Raw genomic sequence first — 14,126 nt, 5'->3', positions numbered from 1 at the left:
AAGTAGAACCAGGTTAATAGAGGAGTGCCTCAGGGTTCTGTATCCTAATGGATACTATGGGCCCCTCTCTTTTCTCTGAGTCAATCATGGTCAAGGTTCCTAGAGAGAACATTGATGTCATTCATGTTCCTTCCTCACGAATAACCAATGCTACAACATTTGAAGCCCTCTTTTTTTAAAGAGGGTGAAAGCTAAAGGAGGCAGTTTGAGTAAATGGATCATTGAAAGTATCTCTGTTAAGTGATTAAGCTACAGCCAAAGATGATATTTATTAAGAAAAGCTTGTTCATACAACACTCATTTGATATTCACACTATGTATCTAGTGCCAAATGGCAGATGTATTTAGATTCTCAAACAGCTGTTTATGGCAGTTGTGTCACAGAAAACTGCTTGTTCAAAGCAAAATATTGTGCCACCTTGATTTCTTGGCTTTTTGTCACTTTTGACATTTTATTTAGACTTTAAGGGTGATTATCTGCAGCTGCAATCTGTCTCTTTTCATGTCAAACACAGCGATGAACAAACCTCCAAATGTTTAGCTGAGACAGAAATTCATTTTGCCCAATTTTGAATTTGGGCAAAGCTTGTGAGTTTGAGCAGAAAAAACAAGTGGGAGAGAGTGAAAAATCCTGAACATTGCTCCCTGAGGACGTGCATTGCAGTACAGTATTTAATTACATAATAATGTACTGTTTTTCCAAAGGACCCCTGCCTCATTATGGCTGGAGGAGGAGGCAGGATTGTGGTAAATATCTGGAGTCAAACTACACCCCCCCTTCATTCTCTGTACTTGTTGTATGATGTGTCATGAGTGAGTCAGGGTGTTGTTAGAAGATGAAGAATAGCTGTGTGAACTCAAACTTTTAGAGCCACCCCAAAAATTGTTTGAATGGTTTACACAACCTCAGGCTGAGAACTTCCCCAAAATAATTCCCAGAGAATCTCCTTTAGAAAAAAAAAATCCAAACTCAATTTAAAAATGGTCAGAATCCACCACAACCCTTGGTAAATTGTTCCAATGGTTAATTCTTCTCTAAAAGTTTACACCTGTCCCTCCTTTTTAATCTCTCTCTTGAGCCACTGACAATGTATATATGCCACTCAGCCACTGATGGAGTGGCTCTAAACAGGAAAGAATACAAAAGTAGTTTATATGCTAATGACACTTTTGTTCTATTGAAGAGTTCATTCAAATCAATTCTACCATTATTGACTGTAGTTGACATTTTTGTGGTGAGCTATGGTTTTTGCATTAACTGGAATAAATTGCAAGCAATGGATGTATCTAAAAGACGATTATAGCATCCAATCTTACTCCTTCTCTTGTCATACCACCATGGGATAACCTGCACCCCAGGATCAAGGCCAACTCCATGCTTCAAATAATTTGGATGGAAAAAGGAGTAACAAAAATAAAGAGATAATATAAAATGATAGACTGGCATTCTTCAACTACATTTATAACAAATAGCAGCTACTGCTCTCCCACATTTCTTTCTTTTCATGGCTATGTCATGGGTGCACAGGCTCGGTGCTCTGGAACAGCTCTGAATGAAATTCAGACAGCACCCTCTTCAGTGTGATACCCCCTCTGGGCACACTCTCCCTAGGGCTCCTTGGCTTCAGTGCCTCTTGGGACTGAGTTCAGAGATTTCAGCACCCTTGTTCATACCGTGAGCTCCCCACAGAGAGTTCACCTGAGTAGGACACCTGGGGAAGCCTTATATGACCCCCAAAAGGGCCATGCACCCGCAACTTCCACAGTCAGCAGTGACTCTCAGCCAGCATTGTAAAACAAAAGGGTTCATTAGTCATCTGGAACTCAGCATAGAACAGTTCTGGTTAGCACAGAAAGCAGGAAATTATAGCAAAGTCCATCTTGGAGAGATCCAGAGCCCTGGCTTTCCTCACAAGTTCCAAACCAGGAGACTGACCAGCTTACAACAGCCCACCATCAGTCATGCCCAGTTGCCACTCCTCCATCTTTTGTGTGTTTCCCAGGCAAACCAATCACCTGGCCTCCACCTCATCTCTTTGTTCTCGTCACAGCCAATTGGCTATGGCGGGGACGGGGAGGTCAGTTGCTAATGTCTACCCATTGTCTGGGCCTAGGAAGCTGGACAACAGTCACATCTGCTCTCTAGGGAGTCTCTTCAAAGATCACACAACCTGTCCCACCACCTAGGTAAACATGCAGCACATAGGGGAAACTGAGGCACGCACATACAAAACATTAAGAAATTTCCCACTTCATCACAGGCTACACTCAAGAATTCATGCAAGGATAGGGGGAAATCAGTCCATTTAAACTCTCTCACCTCTAGAAGAACATGTTAAGAAATATGGAAACAAAAGTCACAGACAAAAAAGGGAAAAGACTACCTCAACAGAGACCTCAGAGGATATCTGGCTCAATGGAAAAGATACTTCAAGTTCTTTATCCTTGTGATTATTCCAGAACAAGATATAAAAAGATACTACAGGATCCAGAATAGCTATTCAAGGCTAGATTGACAAAACACAAAGAATGCTGGAGATGAAAACAGCTGTATACCAAACTTTTGTACACCCTCAATACCTGTCAAAAAAGCATCTGTTCTGAAACACCATATTCAAGCTCTCTCAAAAGCTTCAAGAGCCTCTATCTTGCCTTCTCCAAGCTTGTGAATTCTAGGGGTGCGGGATGAGTTGGCATTACCAATTAACATTAAGAAATGGATTGCTGTAACTATTTTAGTGGCCAAAAAGGTTATCTTGAGAAAATGGAAATCTGTAATTCCTGCCTCATACACAGATTGGCTTAGTGAGCTCTCTACTACTGCATTAATGGAAAAAATAATTCTGTCTACTTCTCTTAGGGAGTAACTGTGGACTACCCTCTATAGTCCCCAACCTTCTCCTTTCCCACAGGTGACTACAGACCACTTCCCTGCAGCCTCTTTCTGCCCTCAGCTCCTGGGGTTTATACAGGCCCCTCCTGTTCCTACCCAGGTCAGCCTCCTGTCTAATTAATTCCCTCCTCCCTGGCTTCTCTTCCAGGTGCAGGCTGAGCAGTTAATTGGCATACCTGGCCACCTTAACCCCTTCCAGTCTTGTGGACATTCCATCACAGTCTCTGATACTCAGAAGTTATGTTCTCACTTATTTATCTATTTAGTCATTTTAATAATTGATACCCTGTATGATCTCTGCTGGTTTAATTTTTTCCAGGTTTTGCAAATAATGAACTTTGAATTTTGTTATTTATATGCTGTCTCCATCTTGTGCATGTATTTATATGTTTTGTTGTGTTATGTGTTTATATTATATAAAAACAATAAAATAAAGTTAAAAGTAATTATGCCTGTTTCCATTCTAAATTTGTCTAGCTTCAACTTCTATTCATTGGATCATGTTATACCTTTCTCTGCTAGACTAAAGAGCCTATTATTAAATATTTGTTCCCCATGTAGGTACTTATACACTGTAATCAAGTCACCCCTTAACCTTCTCTTCCTTAAGTGAAATAGATTGAGCTCTTTGAGTCTGTCATTGTAAGACTTGTTTTCTAATCCTTTAATCATTCTCATGGCTTTCCTCTGAATCCTCTCCAATTTATCAACATCCTTCTTGAATACTGAACACCATAACTGGACACAGTATTCTAGCTATAGTTGCACCAGTGCCAAATACACAGGTAAAATAGCCTCTCTACTCCTACTCAAGATTCCCCAGTTCATGCACCCTAGGATTAAGTTAGCTCTTTTGGCCACAACATCACACTAGGAGCTCCTGTTCAGCTGATTATCTACCCCCATCCCCAAATCTTTTTCAGTCACTGCCTCCCACGATACAGTCCCCCATGTAAGTCTGGCCTACTTTCTTTGTTCCTAGATGTATACATTTACATTTAGCTATAATTGCATGATGAAGTGAGCTGTAGCTCACGAAAGCTCATGCTCAAATAAATTGGTTAGTCTCTAAGGTGCCACAAGTACTCCTTTTCTTTTTGCGAATACAGACTAACACAGCTGTTCCTCTGAAACCTGCTTGTGCCCAGTTTACCCAGTGATCCAGATTGCTTTGAATTAGTCACCTGTCACCTTCATCGGGGCCCCCTTGTGCTTGGTGCTGCAGCTAATCACTTTTAGAACCTACAATGGTTGTGTGCCTCAATATTTTACCCATGGAGTCATCTGAATTCTAATGACCCCACTGGGGTTGCCAAAAGGACTCCCCTGCTCTGCCTGACAGGGTGAATGTTATGCCACTGTGCAGAATCCTAACACTTGACTTCAAGAGGAGTCAGCAGAAAACCTCTGCGCCTCGATGATGCGTCCTACAACTTAACTCCCAGAGTCTGAGGGCTACATTTTTAAAGGGCTCTTAGCAACCCCATCGCTGCTTGTGACCATGAAAGTACGGACAGCTGCAATTTTTGAGAATACCGGTGTGCAGAGGTGACAGAATTTACCACTTTTGCCTACAGATCACAGGGCTTGCAGATTGAAATTCTGCCACCTACATATTCAGATGCTAATATCAGAACAGCAGGTACGCACGGGTGTTCACACAGGAGGCAATTTTTTTTTAAAAAGTGGCCCAAAGTGTCTGCTTGATACCCTGTGTCTGGTTTCGTCTATGTTTTTATTTTCATTATCCCGATATACTCTAAATCCTCTCCCTACAATGTGACTTAAATAAGGCGAATGTCCATGTGCTACTCTAACAGCTAATACTTATAGTCACTGTCCTTAGAGATTCCTGTTTAATTGGGACAATCTCTTTTTTATTCTCATTTCTTTGAAGGTAGTATTAGCAGTCTGTTCTGCACTGCAGGATGACCTATAAGAATTACCTTAGACTGCTCCGGGAATGGGCTCAGTTATCCATGCTGTTTGCCCATCACATCCAGTGATTAATTGCCAGCAATTAGTTCTGCTGAACTTCAAAAGTAAGATCTTGGAAGGCATTAAAAGCCTATTTCTGAAGTGTTCTAATCAGAAGAATTGCTCAAAATGTGATGCTTTGTCAGATTATTCCACTGGTTAAAAACACACTGGAATGTATGCACTCAGTCCTGTTTTTTCAGTCTTCACACTGTAGTTACAGGAAGATTGTACATAGAGGAAGATTCTTTGGTGTATAATCAGATAGCTCTAATAAATAGTATTTTAAAAAAATCAGTCTGCTGTGTGCTCTCCTTATTAAGGCAAAGAGCTTGTATTTAACAGTTAAAATGACTGTTATTTAAACATTACATACAACAGCAACCAGAGCCTGGCACCGGCTGCAGCTCTTTGCAGTCCAGAACCCCACCTTCCAGAATGGAGAATGGCCATTGATCTTTGCAGCCACATACATATATAACAATTGCAGCAGCTCCATACCTGGTACAGACTGTACCAGTCTACTCAGATTTCGTTTCTGTGGCTCATAGAAAAACAGAAGCCATACATCCAACCCAACATGTTTTAAAATGTGGCTGCTGTCTGGAATTTTCAAAGGTGCCTAAGTGATTTAGGAGCATAAGTCTCCTAAATTACTACAGCACTTTTGAAAATCCCATCTTGTATCCTCCTAGAAGGATGTATCACACCACACTACAGTGACACCAGCCAGTTTAAAAAGTATGCATGCCACAAAATGTGCATATCAGAGGTTTTTATCCAGCAAACAAATTAAGATGGAATCCAGCTCTGAAATGCTAATCGTTGGGAAATATTAGATAAGAGAGGTTGGGCAGAGAGTGAGTCAAGGATGTTGTGTCGTGTTAGTTCACTGCATGCTACAATTAAGGCCAAAGTAAAAAGCAGAGGAAACAGACTCTGCCAAATAATGCAGTAGCAGTATTATAATGAGACTGTTTCCCCTCAGGGTTAATTCAATTCCTATTACTGTTCTTCTAATTATTCCCATGATATGGTATTTTTCTCAAATCGCATTAGACTTTAGGCACCCGCTGCACCTATAACTAGCCATCAGTCATCAAAAGGCCAAGGTGGTGGTTTAGCCTTGTCTCAAACAGAGAAGATGTATAACCCAAGTATGGAAAAAAGTTGATGATATTTTAGTTTGAAAAATGGGGTTGACTCATGTCCCATCTGAGACTTGGCCTGGTCCACACTAGCAAATTAGGTTGGTTTAACTACATCGGTTGGGGTGTGAAAATCCTCATCTTAGTTAAGATGACCTAAATCCCCATGTAGACAGTGCTAGGTCAACGGAAGAATGCTTCCATCAACCAAGATACTGCATCTCGGGGAGGTGGATTACGTGTGTCGACAAGAGAATCCCTCCTGTTGCCGTAGGTAGTGTGTACACGGAATAACTGCAGCTGCACTGGCATAGCAGGGCTACTGTAGCATATTAAGTGTAGACAAACCCTAAACATTCTGGCCCAGATTTTTGAAGGTATTAGACATTGCTGCACTCAGCATTGCAATGACTAACTGATTTAGGAGTTGAAATATCATTTTCAAAAGAGGGCTAGGCACTTAGGAGTCTAAATCCCATCAACTGCTAGTGGGATTTGGGCTCCTAAGTGCCTAAACCTCTTCTGAAAATGAGATTTAGGTTCCTAAATCAGCTAGGCATTGCAATGCTGAGCACAGCAACACCTAATACTTTACAAATGTGGGTCTGTAAAATCACTGGCAGGAATTGTCAAGTTCATTAGCCCTGGAGTAGAAACTTGGTGCCCCTAACTCTTAACATTATTCAGTCTACAATTTAGTCACAGTGTCAGGAGCAGAGTTGTGAAGTTCATGGAGAGAGGGTCCTCGTGCAGGTTCTACAGAATATTCTACCAAAGCTCTCAGCCCTCTTTACATTCCAGGGGCCTTTGTAGACATCCACAGAATGGGATGTAACTAAGAGTTCAACTACTAATAGCAAGATTTTGACAGAAAAATATACATGATGGCAGGAAATTTTCTTGCCAAGTAACATTTCCAGGAGCAGTATTAGAAGTGGAACTTTTCTATGGATGCCCAGGGTCCAGAAAGACCTGCAAAACTTAGGCCTAAATTAAGTCAGATTACTGATGTCTACTTTATGATGTCTGCTACAGGCAATAATTTCTCACAGATACAGACAGGAGTTGGCTATTTTCTTTGCTTCCAAGATATTCTATGATCAAGAGAATGTCTTGAGATTCTTCCCAGTACATTCTTGAGAGTGGCACTTACCCTTTTTTAGGTTTCAACCAAAGGTAGTGAGGAGGAGAGTTCTACATGGCCTGCCAGTTTGCAAATTACTTAGAGAAAGGTGGCTGGGCATCATTCTTCAATAAAGCCTTCCTGACACTAATGCAAAAACTAGAATTTCTTCTGGCTGATGATGGGACCCAGAGCTGCAATTACATTTGCCATTCACCAAAACAAACTACATAGATATAAATGGGAGAAAAGGTGCTACTCTCAGGGTCAGACAATAGACTGGTGGTACCCTTCTCTCCATGGCTTGAAACACTTGTGTTAAATTTCGCAGGGATGATTACATACATACTATGTTACATTATTTGATCAATTGTTTTTATGTGTCTGCAAAGGTTGATTGGCAGATATACAGTACAGACCCATTTACGTGCGGATGTCGGGAGTCAAGCCGTCACGACCACGTGTTAATGGACCACGGGTTAAGAGGGCCATGCTGAAAAAAGGGTCTATGATTCACTTAGAAAAAAATGCCGTTATTTTCTGCTCTTTCTGGCTCGCATTTTTTTTCTTTCTTATGAAGTCTGTCATTCGCCACAGATGAATGATTTTGATATTTTCTGCATTTTGCTCCTCCATAAATCTTACAACAGTTTCTACAGCACTAAGGGCTTCTGTGGGCAAAATTTTGACCTTTTCTTCGACATCCTCGTCGTCATTGTCATTTAGGCCTGCATTATTAGAATTCTCGCCATCACTTTTGCGGTCCGACCTAGACTCTCAGCCCGTTAATATTTCTTCCTCGGACAGAAATTCTGAATTTAAAATAGATTTTAACTCGGCGGAAAATGCACTCGTGGCCGATTCATCGGCTGATCGGCTTTCTCCAGAAATCGATACCTGCTTTTTAAAACGACTTATAAACCCCTTGCTGGCTTGGAATGATTCATCCCCCATTAAATTTCCAGATTTTGTCACTTGGGCTTGAAGAATTGGCCTACTTAGCGGCATTCCTTTCAGCCTTTCCTGAGCAAACCACGTGCGCATGGCTTTGTCTATTGTGGGTTTTGCTGAATAGCGCACATGTTTTTGCTTAAGCCCCACAGCAGAATCTATATTTTGTACAAAGCCATTCAGTTTAGATTCGTTTTTTAGCCATCCTTGGAGAGTAGATTCGGCAATCTCAATATCTTTTGAAACTTTGGCCTGGGTTTCTCCGCTATTTACTCAATCTATTGCATCTAGCTTTTCTTCTACAGTGTAGGAATGCCGACGCTTGCCCTCTGCCATTATATTAGACCTATGGTTAAAATTTTCTAATGTAGTGTATATATATTACTATATAACTATTATATATCTCTCTAGTGTGACAATGACTAAGCGTGCGTGATACGTCTTACCAATATCAGTAAAGACATAGAACACATTTCCGCTCCACACTTCCTGTCGATTTCTGTTAATGAGCAAATCTGTTGTGCTACATAGCAAGTTCCTGTACCACATGTTAATGAGTCTCGCGTGTTAAATAGGTAGCACTGGGAGGCATGGCGCTCCCGCACATTAAGCGGATTCGTGCTTAAACGGGTCTGTACTGTACTACTATTATTGATGCATTTAATTTAATACTCACTACATGGCCTGAACACAATCTGTTATCAAATTTCCAAATAAATTTAATCTAAACATCTAGTCCCATGATTCTATTTTTTAAAATCTCCTGTTCAGATTCCTTAAATTAAAGGAGACAACAAACTGTATCTGTAGCTAATGATGTTTTGCTTTCTTCTTGGTTTCAGATGATGGCAAACTGTCTTTTGAGGAATTCAAAGCCTACTTTGCTGATGGAGTTCTGAGTGGAGACGAATTGCACGAGCTTTTTAACACCATTGATACACACAATACTGAGTAAGTATCCTCGGCTTACAACCAAGTGCTACGTTTTGTATTTGAAAAGAAGTTTAATTTTGGCAAAAAAAACTTAAGCTGTTTTTATACAAGAGAGTTGTTTCAGGGAAATTATAATGCCCAATTATGTACTCTGGTAAGAGCAAAACAACTCATCAGCTGATCATCTACATATGTTTAAGTGTCCAAACATTCAGAAATACAGGCTTGCAGCAAGTGGTGTGGGCATCAGACACTGTGTACATCCTCTCGTGAGGGCCGGTGGAATCAGGGAAAGGGAAGAGATGCTGTGGTCCTTTCCAGCTCTCAGGCTGGAGTAGCCTTGTTAGGACAGCTGCACAGCTGCGGAGGGAGCAGGTAGATTTCTGCACTCACATAATGAATTGGGTGTTGAGCAGAGAGTTTGCCCGCAAGTAAGTAGTATGAAACCATCATAGAAAGTAGTGAGCAAACGTTACCACCTGATGACTGATGCTCTGTAGGAAATGGATTGATGTCTTCATTCATGTTTCTTGGAAATCACAAAACTCACATTACATTTCAGAATGGCTGACTGGTTGGCAGGGTCAGCAGAAGCTAAGGGTTGAAGGGTATAGAGAGGGAACCAACTTTTTGTCCCAAGTGTATCTCTCTCTGCGGTGGGTTAATGCAACGGCCAGGCCACCGAGGGAAAATTGTATCACTCCTCCCCATATGGCAGGTAGTCTTTGTATAGACTAAAGAGCAGTCAAAAAAAGTTCCATAAAAAATAATTGGAAGTTTGGATTTTTTTCAACTAATTCCAAGTAGAAACCAGTTTACTAGCTAATCACAACAGTACTTGGCTAATCTGCATGCTGCATTATTCACACACACAAATATGGTGGCCTCCTCCCACTTCTCAGCAAAGACAGGGAAGCAGACCACTGTAGGGGGACCATTACTAAGACATTACATAAACATAATATAGCACCGTTACTAGCCATTCGTAGATGACACTGTAGTTGTCAAAAGATTTAGACAAAGTATTTTTGTGATGCATCATCCTTGCTTTGATCATAGCAGCCCATCACACAGAGTCCACAGATACCAATCTAGTACCTTTCACGTAGACTACATTCAGTTTTGGTGCCATTTCTGTGGTCCAAAAGCTACTGAAGTGATGGCATTTATTACCTTTGGTTCCTAACAGGTTATAAAGCCATCCCATTTGCACCAGTCATTATTGGCTTTTTGGTTCTGTTCGCACTGTTTCTAAACTCAGCAGATCAGTTTTGCTTGTCTCAGTAGTGCTTACTGGTACCATATAGATGAAGACACTAATGTAGTAACTGACATTAGTTCTATTGCGCATGAAGGTTCTGATGTCATGCACTGCCAGTCCCTGCTGCTGCCTCAGTTTCTCTGCTTCCACAGGGTATCTGGTCCCAAGTCACTCTCCTAGGCCTCTCCAGAGAGCCCTATAGCTTTCCTAGCCCCTAGTCTCCCTATCTCTGATGAAACAGGCTCCCTCTTATGATGATAGCCCAGGGCTTCCTAGGTGAGGCCTAGTCACCTGACCCAACTGTTGTCAGTTGTTGGCTGTGTGTGTGTTCTCTCTGTGTGCTGCACTGGCTCTGACCAGATAGCCCATACAGCACACCTTGATCAAACTGCCCAAGAAGACCACAGACTTGGTTCAGTAGCAAAAGTCAACCAGGTTTATTGCCAATAAAGCACAATATTAGTGCCCTATGTGTGCTACAGGTACACTCAGTACATGTATGCCTGTGACAATGGACTCAGCTCAGTGAACAGCAGGACTTTCTGCTTCCCCCTCGGCTGGACAAAGACACCCCCTCTGCGACCCCCCTTTTATACACTGATACAAGAAGTTACGTACTGCCCCTCTGACATGGCTAGTTACCACCTTTTCCCTTGTACCTGTTGGTTTGATCAAAACATGTCTATCCATCACCCTGTCATCCTGACCTTATCTTTAAGAGAGGTCAGCGTGTCCCATACCATCTTCAGGGAGTGTGTCTGCACCATAATCCTTTATCAGAGTGTTTTGTTTCCAGCCTTCCTACTTGAATACTTATCACCTAGGAGTGCTTGTGTTTTTACAGCACCAGGCCTGTTTTTGCCAAGTTCATGTATCATATAGTGCAGGGGTTCTCAACCTTTTGCTTCCTGAGGCCCCCGCAACATGATATTAAAAACTCCATGGCTCATCTGTGCCACAACTGTTTTTCTGCATATAAAAGCCAGGGTTGATGTTATGGGGTAGCAAGCAGGGCAATTGCTCAGGCTTCGGCTTCCGTCCCAGGTGGTGGGGCTTCGGCTTTCTGCCCTGGGTCCCAGCGAGTCTAATACTGGGCCTGCTTGGCAGCCCCCCCCGAAACCTGCTCACGGCCCCCCAGGGGGCCCCAGACCCCTGGTTGAGAACTGCTGACATAGTGAACCTGCAAGTAGGCATCTACTTTGTAACAGGGCCTGACTTTTGCTCATAGCTTTGCTCTTGCTACCTTTGCTTTATATCAGCAGGACCTGACTTGGCCTTTGGCCTTTTATACCAGGCTTCATGTCTCCGGCTTTCTCTTTCTGCTACACCAACCACCTATCCAAACCAAAACCTATCACCTGAGAAATGGAAAGCGAGCCAGAGTTGAGACTGAGCCCAACTCCCCTGGAAATTTTAGCTCAACCTCTAACAAAGGGTTTTGAAAGCTAGATGGTAGAGTTTTGTAGGAAGCAACTCAGTTCATTCATTTTTTAATTTAATTTTTCAATCTGAATGGCATTGTTAAAATACTACAGCTTCTCACAGAAAAAAACATGTTCTTTAGCAAAAAAACTAAAATAAATCATAATAAGTAGTATGAATGCAAAATGCACATTCCAGGTCTGAATGTTAAATAAGCAGCCTCTAGGGAGAGAAACCTGAAAACTCTTTAAAATGCCCTAAGGATATTTGTTAACCTAATAAAACTTCTGTTCTTCTCTTCAATCATGTTCAACATTAACATGAGGTCAAATCTTTAATATTCAAGTTCCTTCTAGTCTATAGAAATACATAATATACATTAAGAAGCTCAGTACTTTGATGATTTAAGAGCTTGGCCACTTTTTTATGATAGTTGGGATTTTAAATAAGGAACGTTTTGAAATGCTACAATTGATATCTGAGAACAGGCAGTGCAACTGGCACAGCCATCTGGGTTACTGAAATGTAAATCACTAAGCAAGAACGTAGTGGAAAGCATGGAAACGTAGTGGAAAACACTCCCATGGGAAATATGTGAGGATATGTTGGGTTGTTTTGTTTTTTAATTGGCCACATTTGTCCAGGCCTTTTGTTCAACTTGACACTTTTGCGTGTGTGTATGTGTGTGTGTGACCGACCCCTGCCTGCTCAGCATGGCACTGTGTCCCCCTCTAGTGGTGGCTAGGCCAGCTAGAGACTGATAAACCTGCTACAGGCTTGGTTAAGAGAGAACTATCTTTTAGCTCAGGAAATAGAGGCTCATGAATTAAGCTCAAGAGATCCCAGATTTGATCCCTGCTGCTGATGACCCACACAGGGGTGTTGGTGTTATACAAGTATCATATGACAAATTTTGAATATTGCATCTGATCATTTCCAAAATTTCAGGGAACAGTCCAGGCACCAATGGCCAGAACCCTATTGATTTGGGGGAAAATCAGAAAACTTAAAGGAAGAAAATCTAGCACACATAGATCCTGCCATCTGTTTAGCACAGCCACCACTTCAAACAGCTCTCATTTGTCTATAGAGCAAAGAACTGGATGATGGCACTGTGATGTTCCCCTGGTGTTATCTGAACTGGTGATCTGCTAGGTCACTCCAATCCTCGACTCTGGGAGCCAGCCTTACCCTGCTCTGCTGTGAGAACCCCCACTCCCAGGATGTTCACGCACAGCCTCTGGCATATAAGCTGTTCCCAGCTATGTGAGTGAGCACTTTTGGCCAGCCGCTGCTTGGATTGTGCAACTGAATGACACTAGTCAATATCTCTGGTCCCAGACACAACCCTAGGAACCTCCATCTTGCAGTGTCCAGTTATACCTGCTGGACACTGCAAGCTTATATGAGTTTATCAATTTAACAAAGAAACTGATATGTACCAGGCTTGTTATCCCAAGGGGAGTCTCTGACATGCTTCAAACCAAACACACTGCTTTAGGTAGAATAAACAAATTTATTAACTATAAAACATAGATTTTAAGTGATTATAAGTCAAAGCACAACAAGTCAGATTTGGTCAAATGAAATAAAAGCAAAATGCATTCTAAGCTGATCTTCAGCCAGGCCTCCCCTTTGATCAGCATTTCAGTCGCTTGGTGGTGGTGTCTGTAGATGGAGGTGGAAGAGAGAGAGAGAGAGAGCATGGAAAACGTCTCTCCCTTTATCATGTTCTTTCTTTCCTCTTGGCTTTGACCCCCACTCTCCCCTTCAGAGTCAGGTGAGCATTACCTCATCGTAGTCCCAAACTGACTAAGGGAAGGGGGGTGACACACTCAAGAGTCCAACAGATCTTTTGTGGCTGCCTAGGCCAGTGTCCTTTGTTCCCGTGAGGCTGCCTGGGTTTGTCCCATACATTCCCTGATGAGGCGTAAACTGCCCCTCTGCTCCTAGAGAGTTTTGCCTGGGCCTCTGCTCCTGGAGAGTTTTTGCCTGGCCTTGTTTTAAGCCATGAGGACACATTTTCAGCCTCATAACTATACACATGAAATTACAACCTATAACATTACTATAACTACAACAATGCTCAGTGCATCGTGAGCCTTCTGAAGACACTTGACATGACAAAGTTTGCATTGGATACCACACAATCATTTTATAAAGGATGAACATGGGGGTGCAGGGTGTTCCCCCAAGGCACAGAGTGTCACAGGCAGCCATTAATGCCCTCCAGCATAACAGAACCTCTGCTTATTCTCCCAATAGGGCGTGGTATTCTGGCACCCTGAACGATTTATCTCCTAGACAAATAATGGTGGGAGGAGAAGGGGAAATGGGGGCATGCACACAGCCTCTGGCATGGGGCAGAGAATGGGGGATCCTGGTAGAGTGGGAAGGGAGAATAGGGATGGGGCTGGT

The 14,126-nt window shown here is 42.2% G+C and overlaps 1 protein-coding gene across 2 annotated transcripts in view; it reads left to right on the top strand.

Moving 5' to 3' along the window:
* The window catches only part of NECAB1 (N-terminal EF-hand calcium binding protein 1), a 120,386-nt gene that overhangs the window by 23,365 nt on the left and 82,895 nt on the right, over nt 1-14,126 (top strand). For both annotated transcript variants that reach the window (XR_012666924.1, XM_048841183.2), the window contains exon 3: nt 8,935-9,043. Coding sequence is in view for 1 of the 2 variants with exons in the window: in XM_048841183.2 (XP_048697140.1) it covers nt 8,935-9,043 (109 nt within the window). In the remaining variant the exon portion in view is untranslated. The remainder of the gene's footprint in view (nt 1-8,934; nt 9,044-14,126) is intronic.

The sequence above is a fragment of the Caretta caretta genome, chromosome 2 (assembly GCF_965140235.1).
Source record: "Caretta caretta isolate rCarCar2 chromosome 2, rCarCar1.hap1, whole genome shotgun sequence".
Classification (NCBI taxonomy): Eukaryota; Metazoa; Chordata; order Testudines; family Cheloniidae; genus Caretta; species Caretta caretta.
Note: the sequence above shows the minus strand (reverse complement) of the source record. Positions and strands in the feature narration are given on the sequence as shown.